The 20,322-nt window shown below is 40.5% G+C and overlaps 2 protein-coding genes across 2 annotated transcripts in view; one reads left to right on the top strand and one right to left on the bottom strand.

The window, feature by feature from the left end:
* The window catches only part of SYTL5 (synaptotagmin like 5), a 131,757-nt gene that overhangs the window by 109,546 nt on the left and 1,889 nt on the right, over positions 1-20,322 (bottom strand). The gene's annotated exons all lie outside the window — the stretch shown is intronic.
* Positions 9,793-10,997, top strand: LOC132513462 (E2F-associated phosphoprotein-like). Its single transcript, XM_060137845.1, has 2 exons — positions 9,793-9,940; positions 10,081-10,997. The coding sequence occupies exons 1-2, from the start codon at positions 9,868-9,870 to the stop codon at positions 10,866-10,868; spliced, it is 861 nt and encodes a 286-aa protein (XP_059993828.1). The 5' UTR covers positions 9,793-9,867; the 3' UTR covers positions 10,869-10,997.

Consider the following 20,322-nt stretch of genomic DNA (forward strand, 5'->3'; position numbering starts at 1 on the left):
CAAAACAGGACACCTACTAAGGACTCCCAGTATCCTTGATGTCAGTCAAGAAGAGGACAAATGATGCAAGATGATTCATCTGCTGCAACAGGCAGCCATACAGGGCACTCTTAAGTCCTCACTCTAGGATAAACAACAAGGTCCTACTGTATAGCACAGGGAACTATATTCCACATCCTGTGATAAACCATAATGGAAAAGACTATAAAAAAGAATATATATATATATATATATATATGTATAACTTAATCACTTTGCTATACAGTAGAAACTAACACAACATTGTAAATCAGCTGTACTTCAATTTTTTAAAAAACTAAAAGTATAGTGGCCATATGATCCGGCATTCCCATTCCTGGGCATATATCTGGAAAAGATGAAAACTCTAATTTGAAAAGACACATGCACCCCAATGTCTATAGCAGCACTATTTACAATAGGCAAGACATGGAAGCAACCTAAATATCCCTTGACAGATTAATGGATAAAGAAGATGTGATACACACACGCATACACACACACACACACACAATGGAATACTACTCAGCCATAAAAAAGAATAATGCCATTGGCAGCAACATGGACGCACCTAGAGATTACCATACTGAGTGAAGTAAGTCAGAAAGACAAATACCATTTGATATCACTTATACATGGAATCTAAAATATGACACAAATGAACTTATTTATGAAACAGAAATAGACTCACAAACACAGAAAACAAACTTATGGTCACCAGAAGGAAAAGAGCCTGGGGGAGGGATAAATTAGGAGTTTGATGTTAGCATATAGAAACTATTGTACTATATATAAAATAGATAAACAATAAGGTCCTACTGTATAGCACAGGGAACTATATTCAATATCCTGTAATAAACCATAATAGAAAAGAAAAAAAGAGTCCTCACTCTCTTGTCCAACTGAACACAAATGACCAGAACCCACAACACATGCTTTTCTAATCCCTTATTTAGAGCTTACAAAGCATCTTTATGTCCTTTTTTCATGAGCAACTGGCTCCTGAAATTGAGTGTAAGAAAAGTTCCACACAATTTACTTTTGAAAACCTGTAAAGGCTACAAGTTTTAAAATAACAGGATGAGTTCTCATTTGAAGATTGCAGTTGTATTATTTGGAAGAGCATAACAGACCTTTAAACACCTCAGGGCACAGGAGAAATAAAACACTGCCTAGAAATAAAACACTGCCTAGTCAAATAAAACACTGCCTAGACCTTTAAACACCTCAGGGCACAGGAGAAATAAAACACTGCCTGTAACAATTCATGCAACAACGATAACGAAACACCGTGGTCAAAATGAGTAACACAAAGAACGATCCTAGACTGAGTCCTATCCCAGTAGGCTGGTGGGCCAAAGAATAAGAAACTGAGAACAGGAAGTATTGCAGGATACTCCAAGAGACTAATTCTCTTCCGGAAATAAATTCTAGGATCAGGTGCCTGAAGTTTAACCAGTTAGCAGCTCCTTACCTACAGTGGCGAGACCACTTGGAGAAATTATGGCCATAAAGTCAAACATTTATATTGCATCTTTCTTTGTGTTCTATTCACAGGACTTTATTTAGCAATTGGGTTTCACTGAGCTCCCAGTTCTAGAGTCTGAAAAGCCTTGGGACTCTGTATAAATCAGGCCACGGGGAAGCAAGAACTTCAAGGTCCAAACACACCAATTGGGAATTCCTAAGGCAATTGGTGTGAATTGTCCCACATATCCTGAGAGCTAACTCTGAGACTATGGAAAAAGCTGGGGAGAATTCCATAGGCCGGCATCAAATATTAAGCACATCGACTCAAGAAAATGCATAACCTAAAAGTTGAGAATTGTTTTATTTGGCAGACTTTCTGAGGATTTAAGCCCAGGAGGCAGCCTCTCAGATAGCTCTGAGGGGCTGCTCAGAAGAGGGAAAGGAGGACTCAGGAAATATAGAAGTTTTGCAAAACACAAAAAAACAAACACACAAACAAAAAACAGGTAGTCGGAACATCAAAAGATTACCGTTAAGTAAAGTAAACCAACCAAACATCTCAAGTTAATGAATTTAGCGGTTTTCTATGTATGGGAAGATGCAAGAGTCCGGGCTCCTTGAAATCATTCCTTTGATATGCACCTTAGCTACGTAGGGCCAGTATCCAGTTCTTTCCCATCCTGAGTCCCAGCTTACTGGTTTTTCAAATCTCTGAGAAATTGACCTAATTCAATCATATCTAGGATAATTTCACCTTAAATGGACACAACGATTTTCAGACGCTCAAGAAGAAGAGGAAGGATAATGGGAGGGTAACTGCAGCCAGGAAAAGAAAGTGTGCAATTGGAGAATAAGTACCAAGGAGAAAGGGAAGTACAGGGAGCTAGGAGAGAGGAACAGGATGGAAGATGTCTCTTTCCTCTGCTTTACTAGCCCCCACTCACAAAGCAAGGTGGACCTCATTTGGTTCCTGCATTGCTGGTCCAGTCTCAGGAAGGTATCTGAGAAAGGTGAGTTTCTGGGCTGTAAGTATTAGGGGAAACACTGACTGAAACTGCCCACCCTGGCCAGGCACCACAGTAACCATCTGCATGAGTTATTTTACAACAGGAGATCCTGGTAAGGAATACAGAACAAGCCACCACCAACCGGAAGAATTCGGGAAAGGTCAAAAGGAGACGAAAGGAGACGCTAGTCCCTATGTCCTCCCAACCTCCCAGAATCCTCCTTGCTGGAATTCATCTTGGCTGAGGGATGTGTGCACCACCAGCAAGGACCCTGAGTCAGAATGATTGGCCAAAGACAACCCGGAAACTAACCCCATCACCATAAAACCCGAGACTGTGAGCCACGTGGCAGAGCAGTTCTCCTGGGTTCCCTTACCCTCCTGCTCTCCGCCCAGGCGCCCCTTCCCAATAAAGTCTCTTGCTTTGTCAGCACGTGTGTCTCCTCGGACAATTCTTTTCCGAGTGTTAGACGAGAGCCTACTCTCGGGCCCTGGAAGGGGTCCCCCTTCCTGCAACAGAAGCACAGTATCTGTTCATCTCTCTCATCCACATAAGCTAGAAATGCTTCTGGTTCCAAGTAACAGGCTTAAAAAATTGGTTTCATTTCTTCCCCCCACATACAAGAAATCCAGAATTAGGTAGTTGCTTGTATTAGCTCAGCTGCAAAATCAGGTCATTAAGAATTCATTTCATTCTGATGGTCCCCTGTCTTCAAGGTATGGCTCATCATTCTTATGTAAAATGGCCAGGCATCTTCAGCAGAGCATCCAAGTTTAAGGCAGGAAGAATAGGGAGGGCGTGTCAGTTACACCTGTATCTTAATAGAAAAGCAAAAATTGATTCAGAATTCCTTCCATCAAGAAGGACTTCCCTAATGAAGTCCTCCTTAGGTTCCCTTGACCAGACACTGTCACAGCATCACCATTAGCTGCAAGGGAGGCTGGGAAAGTGGAACAACTTGGGACTGCAGATCCCTGCCCTCCTGACATTAGATGTGGTAACATGACTCACACTGGTCCATGAAATGTGATATGTGACTCCAGGTAAAAGCTATAAGAGCAAGTGCATGGTTTATGACAAACCCTCTTCTTTGCATGAAGAATGGCAATGTCCCAAATAGTGTGTACCCTGTAAGTTTGAGTCCTGGTCTGAGGATGCCATGAAAGAGAGTCCCTAGCCATCTTGTTATGGACATGTAGCATGAGATACAAATAAAGCTTCACTGTTATAAGGCACTAAGAATTTGGGGCTGTTCTTACAGCATCATTTAGCGTGCCCTGACTCATAAATGTATAGCCTAGTTCTTCATCTAGCTGGCTTCGATATATTCTTTTATTTCAGCTTTACTGCTGTTCCCCCAGAGTGGCTTTCTCTGATTACCAAATCTACCACAGATTCCCATCTTATTCTAACTCAGAGAACTGTGTTCTTTTTCTTTACAACACTTACCATAATTTTTAATTGTACATTTATTTGGCTGTTTTTACTGGTTTAATGTCTTGCCAACTCCTCTGTAATCTCCACAAGGGTAAGACTGTATCTGTTTTGTTCAGCTTTGCATTTTATAGCACATAAGCAGTGCTGGGAACATAACAGCTATCATTTAATTGAATGAATAAAAGAGAGCATAAGCAAAAGCTGGTGAGTGACAGAGAAGGAGAAAGGAGGAGGGAAGAAGGGAGAAAGAAAGGGAGTGGGTGGGGGGAGAAAATCTCAGCCATACTAGGTATCACTGGGCATTCCAGTTAATCTCTCTGGGTCTCAGTACTTCAACTTCAAAATGAAGATGGTAATTCCTTTCCTATCTTCCTCCGAGGGTGTTTGTGAGAGCCAGAGGCAATTAAGCATGGTAGTGTGCTTCATGAATTATAGAGACCTTTACAATATGATGCCATTATTATAAAAAAGAGAATGAGAAGAGAAAAATGTACAATGCTAGATCGGCTAAGAATTCAAATTAAAATTTGCTAAAACTGAAATCAAACACATTTCGAAAAAGTAATATGAGCCTGAGAAAACTACAGAATGTTCTTAATTACTTGGTAAGGATTTTTAGAACTTTTCCCATCTTCCTTAACCTCATTCCTACACTTTTGTTGACAAAGCAAAACTATTGTGATTCTTGAAAACGTTTAAAGTCTAACCATTTCCTCTCTTTGTTCTTATCTGAAAAGAAACAAAGAATACTGGAGATGGATGAAAATGTGTAGTAGAGGTAAATATGGCCCCAAATCAACTGTTAAAAAGTAATGAAGAATACAAAGAGAAAGAATATTATGAAAAAGATATTACTCAGCCATAAAAAAGAATGAAATAATGCCATCTGCAGCAACATGGATGGACCTAGAGATGATCATACTAAGTGAAGTAAGTCAGACAGAGAAAGACAAATGCAATATATCACTTATATGTGAAATCTTAAAAAATGATACCAATCAACTTATTTACAAAACAGAAATAAACTGACCGACATAGAAAACAAACTTATGGCTACCAAAGGGTAAAGGGGGGTAGGGATAAATTAGGAGTTTGGGATCAACAGATACACACTATTATATATAAAATAAACAACAAGGATGTACTGTATAGCATAGGAAACTATATTCATATCTTGTAATAACCTATACTGGAAAAGAATCTGAAAAAGAATAGATACACATATACATGTATAACTGAAGCACTCCACTGTTAATAAATGGAATATTGCCTGCCGTATCAGTAAACAAAGGATGTCACAGTCATCAGCAATTGCAGCCATCAGCCAACGGTGAGCTGTACACTGTACACCCAAAACTAACACGTTATAAATCAACTATACTTCAATTTTAAAAAATACAAAGAAAAAGAAAAAGGAAAAAAGTTGTTGAAGACATTTACTTCCAGCTAACACCAATTCTTTATCTGAGATAAACTCAGGATGTCCTTGTATTTTAAAATATCAGTTTATTCTTTATGTTTCCTTGTTGCTACACAGATACATGTGTATTAACATGCGAACTGATGACCTATATAGAGTTGAAATCCTAAAGACTGAAGAGATGAACGATCTCAACTGTAGTTGAATGATAGAATATTTTCATTTCTATATTTCAGTGATATACTGAAATCATTTTCTTTCTATCCCATCATCAAAAATGTTCAATGCATTACAAAGACTGCTTGCTTTATCACTGCACAGACACATTCCTTTCAAATCAGGAATTGCTTTCATTAAAATTCCTGTCACTTGTGTGTGGCGTTACTTTTCTTCTATTACCCTGTCTAGACCTAATTATCCTGAACACTATTTTGCATCAAATACGCTAGGAATTTTAGAAGAGAAGCAATTAGCTGCCTGGAAGAGGAAGCCACAGAAGCTTCACAAAGCTTCTTTGATTCCTTGACATCTTTACACAATCCTCAATCTCATCTAGCAGAGCACATCAAGGCTCAAGAGAAATAATGAGCAAGCGTGGACTGTACAGCGGTCCAGAGCATAAGGCTCTGAAGTCAGACTCCCTGGGTTCAAATCCTGGCCTTGCCCCTTATTTCCTTGGAGAGTTTAAGAAAATTACTTAGCCTCTCTGTCTCAAGACTTAAAGAGACTTAACCTGTGTCTCGAAATATTCCCTGCGTAAAAAAAAAAAAAAAATCATAGTAGTTACAACCTCATAGGTTTCTTGGGACCATTAAGTAAGATGATGCTGTCGTGAGCATAAGTAAAGTGTGAAGCACAGCTTGGCACACAGTAGTTGTGGAATAGACCATTCTAGTATGCGTCTCCAAATCTGTCTTCTCCATTTCTCTATTAGTGGAATGTTTAGCTAGGCTCATGGCCACTCAGAGTAAAGACCATATTTCCCAGCATGACCTGCAGTTAGTTTTGCCATGAGACTAAATGTTGGCCAATGTGATGTGATCAGAAATGATACTGGCCATCTCTAGGTCATGGCCCTAATGGAAAAGCGGTATCCCTGTCCCTTGAACCCTTCTTCCTTCCCAGAGGCTGGGATGAGAACATAGGGGTGAGCCACCTTGGATGACGCGCCAAACTCTCAAGATGGTAGAACTACAGAAGACAAGGCACCCAGACCCATGTTATAATGGAGCCACCATTAACAACATCACAAATCCGCCAAACAGCCCAGACTTTTCCATTAGAGAGCAATGTATTACGTTTCCATCTTGTTTAAGCCATAATTAAAACGTGTCTCTGTCACCCACAGCCAAACTTATTTCCCAAACAAATACAATAAGAACTCTGTAAATATTAGCTCTTTTTATTATTGTACACTTGCAAAGATGTTGCTATCAGGTTTTGCTTCAGTCTCTGCTGCAGTGCCTGCCGGCTAAATCCCTGTCTAAAGCTAGAGTTTCATATTCCTTTAAGGGAGCAAAACCATGGTGACTAACGAAAAGTATTGCCCGAACCAGAAACAATGAGACAAAAATCACTTGAAATAATATATGCGGGCAGAATAATGTCACAGCTGCCTGATGCCAATGGTTGCATGCCTCCTACCACTCCTGTCTTTTGTTCACATCCAGAGGCAATGCCGTCAACACTGGGGCTATTTCATATTTGCCTAAGGAAAATCCAGATGTGACCAGACCTCCTTTCCGTACTCTGAATACAAAAATGTGACTTTTTCATTTTGATTGTAGATTCTGTGTGTAGAACCTATTATTAAGAGCTAACCATTATAAGGCTTAGCCACAATAATGACGGGCACTCTGTTTTAAGTATCATGCTCTTAAATGTTGACAGTAACCCATGAGAAAGACATTATGATTCTGATTTTATAGATAAGAAAGTCGAATCTCAGAAAGGAAACTTCACAGGGCTATTAAGTGGTCCAGTCAAGATTCAGATCCAGAGTTTTATTTTCCCAAATCTGTTCTTTTTCCTACACCAGGCTCCCCTCATTGCCTCTCAATGTATTAAAATATTGTTGCTCAGAAAGAACACTGTATTTATATTAAGGACTGCTATTGCTTTCCTAGTTGTGCGAAGCCAGGCTGAACACAAAGTTCAGTCTCAGTAAACATGAAGGGCTTCTTCTGCCTGCCCTGCTTCTCCCACTAAATGCCACCTGCCCAAGTCGCCTCTTATCACAAAGGCTTTCATGACAAATAATCCCCAACAGAACTGTTCCTCAACAAACACCACTATAAACTTTATAAAGCTTTTGATTAGTTTTCAAGCCAAAGGCTATTAAAAACAATCAAGACCATCCAAGAATTGGGGAAAAATTTCACTCAGATAGAAAGCTACTTCACAGAACGTAAATAAGGAACAGAATTGAAAGAACGCTTGACTAAATAAAGAAATCTTTGGACTTCCCTGGTGGTACACTGGTAAAGAATCCGCCCTACAATGTAGGGGACGCAGGCTCGATCCCTGGTTGGGGAACTAAGATCCCACAGGCCTCGGGGCAACTAAGCCCACACACCACAACTACTAAGCTCATGTGCCTCAACTAGAGAGCTGCGTGCTGCAAACTACAGAGCCCACGTGCCCTGGAGCCTGCACACCGCAACTAGAGAACAGAAAACCCGCACGCCACAACTAGAGTAGCCTGCGTGCCGCAACAAAGAGCCTGCATGCTGCAATGAAAGATCCCACATGCCTCGATGAAGATCCTGCGTGCCACAACTAAGACCCGACACAGCCAAAAACTAAAAAATAAAGAAATAAAGAATAAATCTTTTTTAAAAAGAAAGAAAGAAAACTTGCGATTTGTGTCGATTTAATTGTGTTTAGAAATTGTCTTGGGAATTCCCTGGTGGTCCAGTGGTTAGGACTCTGCGCTTTCACTGTCCTGGGCCCGGGTTGAATTCCTGGCCAAGGAACTAAGTTCCTGCAAGCTGCACAGTGTGGCCAAAGAAAGAAAAAAGAAAAGAAAGTGTCTCAAGGAGAGGGGGCACTGTGAAATGTTCATGTCTGCAGATGATACCAAGCACTTTCCAGTAGTAAAACACTTGGCTCATAGGAACATACCAGGAGATCTCTCAAAGCCATGTGAACAGACAGGCAACTGTTTATTATCTATAGTCTTAAAATCATAGCAGAAATTGATCTCATATGTAACTATCAAACCAAGTCTTCCACCTGGGAACACCTTGAAATAAATATCATCTCAATTTCCTGGCCTGACAAGGAACAAGGACGTATTCTACTAATCTGAAACCCAAAGGATACCTTTCTTGAGTATCAAGAACAGTAGAAAACTGCTCATCATTGCTAATTATTAGAGAAATGCAAATCCAAACTGCAGTGAGGTACTAGCTCACACCAGTCAGAAGGACCATTATTAAAAAGTCTACAAATAATAAATGCTGGAGAGGGTATGGAGAAAGGGGACCCTCTTACACTGTTGGTGGGAATGTAAGTTGGTGCAGCCACTATGGAAAACTGTATGGAGGTTCCTCAAGAAACTAAAAATAGAGTTGCCCTATGATCCAGCAATCCCACTCCTAGGCATATACTCAGGCAAAACTATAATTCGAAAAGATACATGCACCCCTATGTTCATAGCAGCACTATTCACAATAGCCAAGACATGGAACAACCTAAATGTCCATCGACAGACGAATGGATAAAGATGTGGTACATATATACAATGGAATACTACACAGCCATAAAAAAGAATGAAATGATGCCATCTGCAGCAACATGGATGGACCTAGAGACTATCATACTGATCAAAGTAAGCCAGAAAGAGAAAGACAAATATCATTCGACATCACTTATATGTGGAATCTAAAATATGACACAAATGAACATATCTATGAAACAAAAACAGACTCACAAATGTAGAGAGCAGACTTGTGGTTGCCTAGGGGGAGGAGGATGGGAGAGGGAAGTATGGGGAGTTTGGGGTTAGCAGATGCAAACTATTATATATAGATGGATAAATAACAAGGTCCTACTGTATAGCACAGGGAAGCATATCCTGTGATTAACCATAATGGAAAACATGAAAAAGAATATATATACATGTAGAACTGAGTCACTGTGCTATACAGTGGAAATTAAACACAACACTGTAAATCAACTATACTCCAATAAATTTTTAAAAACCAGGAGAGGGCTTCCCTGGTGGCGCAGTGGTTGAGAGTCCGCCTGCCGATGCAGGGGACACGGGTTCGTGCCCTGGTCTGGGAGGGTCCCACATGCCGCGGAGCGGCTGGGCCCGTGAGCCATGGCCGCTGAGCCTGCGCGTCCGGAGCCTGTGCTCCGCAACGGGAGAGGCCACAACAGTGAGAGGCCCGCGTACCGCAAAAAAAAAAACAGGAGAGAGTAGTGCTGGAGCGCTTTAGGAAAGGGACTTGCGGAGAAAGCAGATACTCTGCCGACGCCTGTGGACGGTATCGGAGGGGGCAGGCCGCCATGAACCGCCTCCAAGATGACTATGACCCCTACGCAGTGGAAGAGCCTAGTGACGAGGAGCCGGCTTTGAGCAGGATCTTAGTTCCCCGACCAGGGATCAAACCCGGGCCCCCAGCAGTGGAAGCACGGAGTCCTAACTACTGGACCACCAGGGAATTCCCATGTAGTTAAATGTCTTTAAAGAGGCTTTATATTCCTGTGACAGTTGCCACTGTTCTGAAGATGAGGTGGATGTGCTTTTATATGGAACTCCTGACCAGAAACGAAAATTTATTAGAGAATGTCTTACTGGAGAAAGTGAATCCTCTAGTGAAGATGAATTTGAAAAAGAAATGGAAGCTGAATTAAATTCCACCATAAAAACAATGGAGGACAAGTTATCCTCTCTAGAAACAGGGTCTTCCTCAGGAAATGGGAAAGTTGGAACAGCTCCGACAAAGTACTATGACGATATATATTTTGATTCTGATTCTGAGGATGAAGACAAAGCAGCACAGGTGACCGAGAAAAAGAAGAAGAAACAACACAGAATTCCAACAAATGATGAATTGCTATATGATCCTGAAAAAGATGACAGAGATCAGGTCTGGGTTGATACACAGAGAAGCGGCTACCATGGTTTTGGAATACAGCGGCCATGTCAACAACAACAGCCTTTTCCAAATAGTGATGCTGTCTTGAATTGCCCGGCCTGCATGACCACCCTGTGTCTTGATTGCCAAAGGCATGAATCATACAAAACACAGTATAGAGCAATGTTTGTAATGAATCGTTCTATCAACAAAGAAGAGATTCTAAGATACAAAACCCCAGAGAACAGGAAGAAAAGGCGAGGCCATAAGAAGATGAGGTCTAACCAAGAAGACGCTGCGGAGCAGGCAGAGACAGATGTGGAAGAAATCTATCACCCAGTCATGTGCACTGAATGTTCCACCGAAGTGGCGGTCTATGACAAGGATGAAGTCTTTCATCTTTTCAACGTTTTAGCAAGCCATTCCTAAATAGCTAAGTTGGCATTTAGTTGCCCAGTACTGTATACAAGGCAAATATGGACAGTTATATTCCTCCTGCCTACTCATCTCAAGTGACATTCTCAGTGGTTATTTGAGGAAGCAGTTTTATCTTTATCTTTTTGAAAAAAAATGGTTATCTACCTTCATCCCTCCCCTTCCTTTTTAAAAAAATTTTTTTCCCCAGCTCTGATGGGAGTCGTTATTCATTCTCTTTTTGATAGATATTTGGAAACTGGGGCTTTTTATTTATTAAAGCTCTTTAGAATTAAAATGTTCTGGAGTTACAGGTTAAAAAAAAAAAAAAACAGGAGAAAGTCCTGTTATCCACATGGTAAATTACTCAGAGAGAGAGGATGTGGAGACAGAATCAGTACAATAAGAAGTAGGAAACCTGCATTTGTTTTAAAAAAAAAAAAAAAAGGATAAAATACTGGGCTTTTAAAGATTATTGCTATGACAATGAAAGGACAGAATTGACTTGATGGGAGGAAATTGGGCATTCATACACAAAAAAAGATAATTTAAAGAGAATATGTTGCCCTTGAAAAATTCTTTAAGACTACTTCTGCTGCTGAATACAGGTACATGCTAGTTTTAACTTTTATAAAGAGATAGCTGAAGTTTACTTCTCAACTGTCTCTAAATTGAATTTGTGTAAACTAAATAATCTTAAATGCAGCAAAAAAGGAGTTACATGCACAGCAAAGGCAGTTATCAGTACTTAATTTTTCCCATTTACCTCTTTAGGTGATGCTTATGGGGACTTATATTTCCATAGATAAAGATTATTTCAAAAAACACTTTCAGCAGTTTTCCTAGTTATCAGTACATGGTACAGGAAATGTCAAATCACCGTTTCTTTGAAATTCATTGAGGATGAATATAAATGTTGTTTTACGTGCTATGATCTTTTTGTTAAATGCTTCATTGAAAATCACCACTGACATTTAATTGCTTTCAGAGTCCATAAAGAGGAAGATGAGATTTGTGCTGAGGAGTAAATGAATCTGATCCGTAAGATGCATGATCTTAATTGCACCCATTTTCTCAAATTGCTGGTTGTCTCTCAACATTCCTTTTACCCTTTTAGAGCCAAAAAACTTCCAAAGGTGAGTTGTTCCCATGGCCACGCAGAGTAAAAACTCCATTTAAATATGCAAGCTCCCTTGCTGCTAAGTATGGCCATGTGACTACACTCTGGCCAACAGGATGTAAGCAAGGGCATCGTGAAACTTCTCAGAAATGGCCTTAAGGAAAGGGAAACTGTCTTTTTCTCTGCCCTTGTCCCTTCTCCCTGCTGACTGGAATTAGGGCAGTATGATGGGAGCTGGAGCAGCCATCTTGGACCATGAAGTGTGACTCAGACTCTTCCCTTGACCAAACTTTAGACAGCCTCCTCTGAGGTCTCTTTTCGACTAGACCTCGTCCTGGGGCCCTGTCTTCAACCTGCAGAGCCCAGATTCAGTAAGAGTCCTGCTAAATCAGTTTAGCGAGAATCCCGTGCCCCCCTACCCCTTGATATCTGACATCACTCTGGCCTGCCTTCAGTAAGAATTCTGTTGAGTCAATTTAGTAAGAATTCCCTTACCATCAATGTCTCCGCTTAAGTAATTTTCCATTAATTGACCCCCTCACCCTACTTACTGGCTATATGTCCGCATCTGCTTTTGCTGTATTTGGAGTTGAACCTGATCTCCCTCTCCTACTACCACAGTCTTTGTTTTTACTTTTATTTTTTCATGATAGTCTTGAAATCTATGGCAATAGTCCTGAATAGAGTCTTCCTTACCATTTTAATAAGTGTCAGAATAATTTTTTACTTTAACAGGTGTGTTAGCCCATGTTGAAGAGGGCAGAACAGCCAATTAGAAGGACCCTGGGCCTCGGATGAGCATGAAGCCACCATTACCAGCCCTGGGTTGCTTTCCTCATGACTTCATCAAGGTAAAAAAAGAGAAAAAACCTTCTCTCTTACTTAAGCCACTGTTATTTTGATTTTCTGACGCTCAGAGCTGAACTTACCCTAATTTCCATACCAATAAATAGCATGTATACTGTTACAGAAGTAGAGAAGAATGCAAATTCTGCCTTTAAAATACGAATTGTAGAGAGTCTGGCAAAGATGTAAGTTATTTGTATTTTAAATCAAATTGACATATCTTTGTGTAAGTTATTGTGAAAGTGGAGACTTTGAAAAATCCAATAAAATATAACTTTGCTTCTGTTAAACTAGAAATTACTTCATCTCCATCTCCTATGCCTTGCACATAATAAGTACTCAATGAATTTTTGCTGAATCTTGGAAATTATTTCCCAAATATAAATTCATACAAATAAATGTTAAAACAACACTAACATCCAATAATAATAGACAATGCGAATAAAAAATCCACTTAAGAGGGAATACAAATGGCTAACAATCATGTAAAAACACTAATAATCACATAAATGCAAATTAACATAGGACACTATCAAATTAGTAAAGATTTATAACAATAATTCTGATGTTGGCAGTGATATAATGTAACGGTCTGGTGAAGAGGAAATGGACACATTTCTGGAAAACAATTTTTCAATTTAAAGGAAGTATAAATCAAAATATGAATCATAATATAATAAAAAATTAAGACAGAAGATTTAAGAATAAGGATGTCCATGGAAATTAGAAGTTAAAATATTGCACATCTGTGTTATGAAATCTTATCCAGCTAATAAAAATGATGCTTCAAAAGAATTTTGAATGACATCAAAAATGTTCATTAAATAACGTTAAGCAAAGATAGAGGATCCAAACTTACATATATAATGTGGTTCCAATTATGTGAAAATTACATGTACACAAAGAAAAGCAACAGAAAGCAAATTCAACAAAAGTGGAAAATATCTCTGGGAAGAGGGATCTCATGTGAGTTTATAAAGTTCATATTATATGTATTTTCTAATTTTCTATAATAATCATAACTACTTCCATAATGAAAAATGTATCAGAAGATATTAAATACTTCTTTAATTGTGAATTAAGAATTTATAATACAAAAATATTGTAGATATTGATGCCCTTTATAGATCCTAGTGCATTATTGAGTTTAAAAACTTAAAAAATCTCTTGCCATTAGAAGTTTTATCAATTTTAGATATGTGCATGAAATCTTTACCAGTTATGCTTAATTGCTCTGCAATGAAATAATGATTAGAAAAATTATTAAATGCATGTCAGCCTAATCTTATTACACAGTTAAATCAATTAAACTTAACTCCTATTACTATAGGAACCTTCAGATAAACTGTTGATATACAATGGTCATATTCCTGAAATCTAAAATGTTAGAGGTGGGCTTCCCTGGTGGTGCAGTGGTTGAGAGTCCGCCTGCCGATGCAGAGGACACGGGATCGTGCCCCGGTCGGGGAGAATCCCACATGCCACGGAGCGGCTGGGCCCGTGAGCCGTGGCCGCTGAGCCTCCGCGTCCGGAGCCTGCGCTCCGCAACGGTAGAGGCCGCGACAGTGAGAGGCCCATGTACCGCAAAAAAAGTAATAATAATAAGAAGAAATTACCAAACTAGAAGTTCACTCTAATAGTTCTCCTGGTGTTTTATGGGGACAGTGAGTCTACGCTCTTGAGAAGGTCAAACCAATTCTGTTCTTGGTGGTAGTGATAAGATTTGAAAAAACAGCCCCACAGATCAAACAATTGTAGGGTATTAAGATATTGTTTTTGGCACTTGTTGGTCGCCCTTATTTGCCGGGTGAATGGATAATTCTTGAAATCGCTTCAAATCCATTTGAACCAAATATTTAGCTTATCTGCAGGATTCCAAACAGCCAATTTAAATGCACTTTCCCCTTTTGTTTCTCCCTCCTTCTCTTTCTTCCCCCATCCTGCTGTAAAATGATGGAATCAAACCCAAAGACAAAGCCATAAGGTGGATGGCAGTTCCCAGGCTGATCTCTGTGGTCTCTTGATGATACTAACCTCTGGTTTGCTTGGTGGCCCGTCTCAGCTAGGCTAGCTGTGTGGAACGAATCATTATACGCTTGCACTTTGGTTCTCAGTCAGCATAAAGGGTAGAACAACATAAGGAACTCTTGTCAGTTTTTATTGTGTGAGAGCAACGCTTCAGTAAAAGTCGTAATAACTTTGGATAGTGTTATACAGCTTACAGGTCAGAGTTTTCAGTAAATACCAGGCTAAAGAAATGTTTTCTCTTTTGCTCCATTTCTCTGACAGCTATTAGTAAAGCTGTGGGCTTTCAACAGGGTCGGAATGGGTGCAGTTACCGCAGAAGCATCCCAGCACAGAGGAAAAGGAAGCAAAATGGAATGAGAGAATCTCGGCTCTCATCTTTACCAGTTGGGCAAATTATTTAATCTAAGGTTCAGTTGCCACAGCTATACTACATTATAATAGTACATACACCTCAGGGATGACATGAGGATTAAATGAGTATCCATTTGTGAACTGAGTAATCCATTCTCCGGCGTGAGGAAGGCACTGGAGAGTTTGACATCTCTTTTATTCTAGCCCCCCTGAGAGATCAGATATATCACTCAGAAGTTAAAAGTGACCTAAGAGTGGAGTGTGAGCTCTAGAGCCAGACTGTGGGGAATGCAAATCACAGTTCTGCTACTTAATTACTAGCTGTGTGATCTCGGATGAGTTATTTAACTTTGCATTTCAGTTCCCCCACCTATAAATAGGGAAATTAATACTTCTTACCTCATTGGGAAAATGGAGTTGTAATCTGTCCCTTGCAATTGTGCAGAACCTCCTGCTATTTCTTGCTATTTTCTATACCTCCAGATCATTTTGTTGTTCTTCTACAGAGGCAATGAAATACATTGAAGCTGTCCAGCACGTGAGCCACTACAAATTGGGTGAGGCATCAAACTCTCCTAGAGGTGGAAGGACCCTGTGAAATCATCTAACCTCCCAGACAGAAGCCCATGTTCTACCTCTATTAGCTGATGGCTTCTAGTCCAACTCCATCTTCTCTCTTAGGCTATAAATGTCCTGCTTCTCCCCAAGATGGCTTATCAAGCTTTCAGGTGTATGCAGCTATTCCCAAGGCTAGAACTTACCAAGGTGTTGTTTTCAACACCAAAGGTCAGCAAACCACAGCCCTTGGGCCAAATCCAGCCCACTGCCTGTTTTTATCAATAAAGCTTTATTGGAACACAGCCACATCCACTGGTTTACATATTGCTTCTTGCACCCTGCAAAGGCCGAGTGAAATAGTCACAACAGAGAGCATATGCCCTGTAGAGCCTGAAACATTCTCTATCTGGCCCTTTACAGAAAGTTTGCTGACCCTTGGTTTATACCATAGATAAAGCCTGATCCATGACTGCAAACTGTTTTATGTTTATGGACCCAACAAGCATTAAGATTGTGTCTCTGCTCACCTCCATTACTCTAACAATGAATACAGAGTGCTTGGCTCATAGAACACGCTCAACAAATGTTGATTACTCCTGAGTTCTGGGGGTTGTAGGATGCTTTTGGCTGCACGTAACAGAAAATCTGATCCAAACTGCTATAAATAACACTGAAATATATTATATTGCTTAAAGAATAAGGCCAGAAGTGTGGCAGGTTCTAGCATATCAGGATGCTGACAATAATTTTCTGCCAACCTATTGGCTCCGCTTCATCATTGTGCTGGCTTTTATACTCAGCAGCAACCAGGATGACATGGTTCATTGAACCCATCCAGTGAGAAAGAGAACCTTCCATAAATTCAGGCCATATATGTCTGAGTGGGTCATCTTTGGTCTCATGTCCACCACCAGACCAATAATTGGCAGAGGAATCCCAGTCAAGGGACTGTCCTAAAAAAGTCAAGGGACTGTCCTAAAAAATCCATTGCTGGAGCTGAGCAAAACTGAGTTTTGGGTAGGGATGAAGAAAAGAGAAATGTACGCAGTAAGACAACCAACAGAGTTCACCACTGACACAAGCCCAAGAAGAGGTGCCAAACAGAACATAAGGCCAGATACGTTTTCCTGCATTGCGGCTAAATGGAAATGACAGCCTCTAAGTGACAATACAGCCCACAGATGAACTGCTGAAATGAACAGCTGTAACAGGGAAGAACAAAATCTGACTCCGGGCTGGATCTGTTTCTTCTACTTTAACCTTTGCTCTCTGCTGCTTTTTGTTACTATAATCACCAAAAGGATGTTGTCTATAGCTATTAGCATACATAATGGCCTCCCCTGGGGAACCGTGCCCCTCTGCCTGAATGTTAAACTAAAGTAAAGTGCCTTTGTTCAGCTCACAGGGAAACATTCTGACACTGCCCACCTGTGAATGGCTCCAAGAAAGAAGAAATAAACACATCCCCTCTCTGAGGCTGGCCAAATCAGGAGATGTTTTGCAAGACTTATGGCCTTTTTACATTACTTCCTCACCTCCTCCCCCTCTCTGTTCTATAAAAGAAACTGGCATCCAGACCCCGATAAGATGGTACTCTGGGACATTAGTCCACCATCTTCTCAGATGCCCAGCTTTCCAAATAAAGTCGTCTTCCTTGCCTCAACACCTCGTCTCCTGATTTATTGGCCTGTTGTGCGGCGAGCAGAGTGAGCTTGGACTCGGTAACATAGTCACTTATAAGTTGAAGATTTCTTATATATAGGCCAATACCACAAAGTAGACATTGAACAGTATTTGTTTTTAGGTGTGGAAAATCAAGTAGGGTAAGAATTTTTTAATGAGATACTATGTGGCATAGATACTATGTGGCATGTATTCATATTTGTTAGGCTGAGTTCTTCCAAAGTTAGAAAAACCTAAGGAACAAAATGATCAATAAAGATTTTTATTTTGTGGTTCCAAATGGTCGGTATTTTTTTCCATTTGCAATTACTGTTGATAGCTCAATTTTCTTTGCATCAGTTCCTCCCTCTTTCTTCATTGCATTAAAGCCATCAATACATCTAAGCGATTTGTTCTTCACAGAGAATATCTTAAAAACTTACTTTCTAATAGTTGAAACCTGTGTCTAGATATCTCCTACCTCTTTTTCCTTCTTAGTCGGAAGAAGAAGAATAAATATATTTGAGCCTCTTGGATCAACCTAGAATGCTCTGGTAGTTGGCAAATATCTCTTCCCAGCCTACAATTCATGCCTGGAGGTAATTATCAGACTTTTCATGTGCCTTTGGGTGCAAAGCACCTTCAGAAGCACCCAGAGGTCAGTCCCACTGAAACCGAGCAGGATTCTGTGGGGCTCCTGGGCACGGAAAGCCTTTCAAACAGTTGCTAATCAGGGAAGGGAGGGGATGCAGAGACAGTTCAAAGACACAATAGTGCAGCCTTGGGGCAGGGTCCTGGTTCCCCCTAAAGGGATACACATAACAATATCTTTGAGCTCTTCTGCGGAACTAAAACCCCCATCAAATGGAAGATGTTAACTACTTGATGAAGCACTCTTCGTTCCAGAGAAGGTCACAGTTCACGCATCATCACCTGACTCCAGATAATCTCTGGATTGAAGGAACGCAGGCCTTGCACGCACCCTGCTCCTTATCAGCAACCCAGCCCCCCATTATAAAACTCCTCACAAACCCCCTACCCTCACCCCCTGCATTGGGACACACAGTTCTGAGGGCGTTAGCCCGTAGTGCCCCCCTTTGCAATAAAGCTATTCTTTTCTACCTCACCCAAAACTCTGTCTCCGCGATTTAATTAGGTGTCGGAGTACAGAGGCCAGATTCGGCTTCACCACCTTAATTAATGCCACACACACTTCAGTGGCTATACGGACTGTGGAGCACAGTTGGGCAACAGGCCTAAAATGTTGATTCGATACCATTTTTACACTCTTTCATTGTTCTATTTTCCTTATCTCTAAGGACAACCTACTCAAGCAAATAAATATACAAACAAACAAGAAATCCACTGCTTCCCAAACTCCAATGTACTAACTTTCCAGATCAGTTTCTTCTTAGTAATCATCATAATTCTTAAAAATTTTCTTTGGCTTCCACTTCCTTCTGAAACTTACTAGCGGAATCTGAAGGCAAATTTGTGGGTCATGGTAAACAGCTGAAACACAGTTGATCTATACTTGCCAATGTCAACATCCTTTTCCCATTTCAAGGCTGAGCTCAAATGTTAGCTCTTCTGTGAAACCATTCCTTCAATTTCTATCTTATCCATAATAGCTTACTTATTCTTCCAGACTCCCACAAAATGTCAACCTACACCACTGTAGCGTAGTGAAAACAATGGCTGTAATAGCAAGCATGAATGTTTACAGTTGCAGTAAAATCTGCTACACCATAAATTCTTTGTGTTGATGATTTTGGAGGATATCAAGGAAAATGGACTAAGTTCACTGACTGGTCTGCCAAATCTCCTGCTTGGGCTTTTGAGAAGCTAACTCAGAGATGTAGATACCTGTGCAAGTGATTTCTGAAATGCTCTCAGGAGGAATCTATAAGGGAGTAGGGGAGACAGGAAAGGGAAGAGAAGGGGGACTAAGGAAGACTGTGATTTTTACCTGAAGGCCAGTCTCAGCATGATCCCATGGGGAGCCCTGAAGCAGAAGTTGCACTGTAGAGTCGGTCTTGCATTCAGGCGAGGGTTTCTGTACCCATCAGCCATTGGCCCGGGGCGGCCCAGTAGGGACAGAAACTCAAGTTTATCTGGCATTTGTGGCTCTCTACTCCTATGGGCAACTCCAGCCACCCAAAGGTAGTCCTCTAAAGAAGGTAGTAGGTGCCAGTGTTTATAAGTAAAGCACGTGGAAACTGGGAGATGAGAGCACAGATCCAAGAAAGGGGCTCAAAAGGATCGGAGTGGAGCACTGATGGTATTCACAACAACTCATAAATCAAGAGCAACACAAACCAACAATAAGCCTAATGATGTTAGCCAGCGACTATTAAGTGCTTACTGTAGGCCAGCCTTGTTCTAAGCTCTTGGTAATATGAGCTTATTTAATCCTTACACCAGCCTAATGAGGTAGCTAATGTTATTATTTCTGTTTTGTCAAATGAGGAACCTAGATCTATGGAGGCAACTAGTCTAAAGTGACACGAAGACTTCATGGTGTAACTAAGATTTGAATCAACGAACGCAGATGGGTGATTCAACAGCAACGCACTCTAAACCCATGCCACCCACTTTGGCGTGGCTTCTCAGTACAGGAAGCTGTGAAGAGTGGCAGAGCCTTGAGTCATTTGGCCTGGGCTCCTGTCTTGGTAGCTCAGAACAAAATGAGACAATGCAGGAAAAAAATGCACGAACTAAATATTAGTCAGTGTTGTTATGAAAGAAGGGAACAAGACATTGCCACTTTCAAAAAAGAATCTATTTTCTATAAAAGTATCTCTTAGATCTGTAAAAAGCCTTTCTTCTGCTATCCTCTAAATGTTTAAAAGAGCCAAGAAATCAACAGCTTTATTCTTGATAGCTCTATTGTAATATGACACA

The sequence above is a fragment of the Lagenorhynchus albirostris genome, chromosome X (assembly GCF_949774975.1).
Source record: "Lagenorhynchus albirostris chromosome X, mLagAlb1.1, whole genome shotgun sequence".
NCBI lineage: Eukaryota > Metazoa > Chordata > Mammalia > Artiodactyla > Delphinidae > Lagenorhynchus > Lagenorhynchus albirostris.

Bases quoted from the DNA above. Each gene is read 5' to 3' on its own strand.
- LOC132513462 (XM_060137845.1), top strand. From the start codon at position 9,868: ATGAACCGCCTCCAAGATGACTATGACCCCTACGCAGTGGAAGAGCCT. The intron at 9,941-10,080 runs GGATCTTAGTTC...ACAGTTGCCACT, and splicing joins CGAGGAGCCGGCTTTGAGCA to GTTCTGAAGATGAGGTGGAT.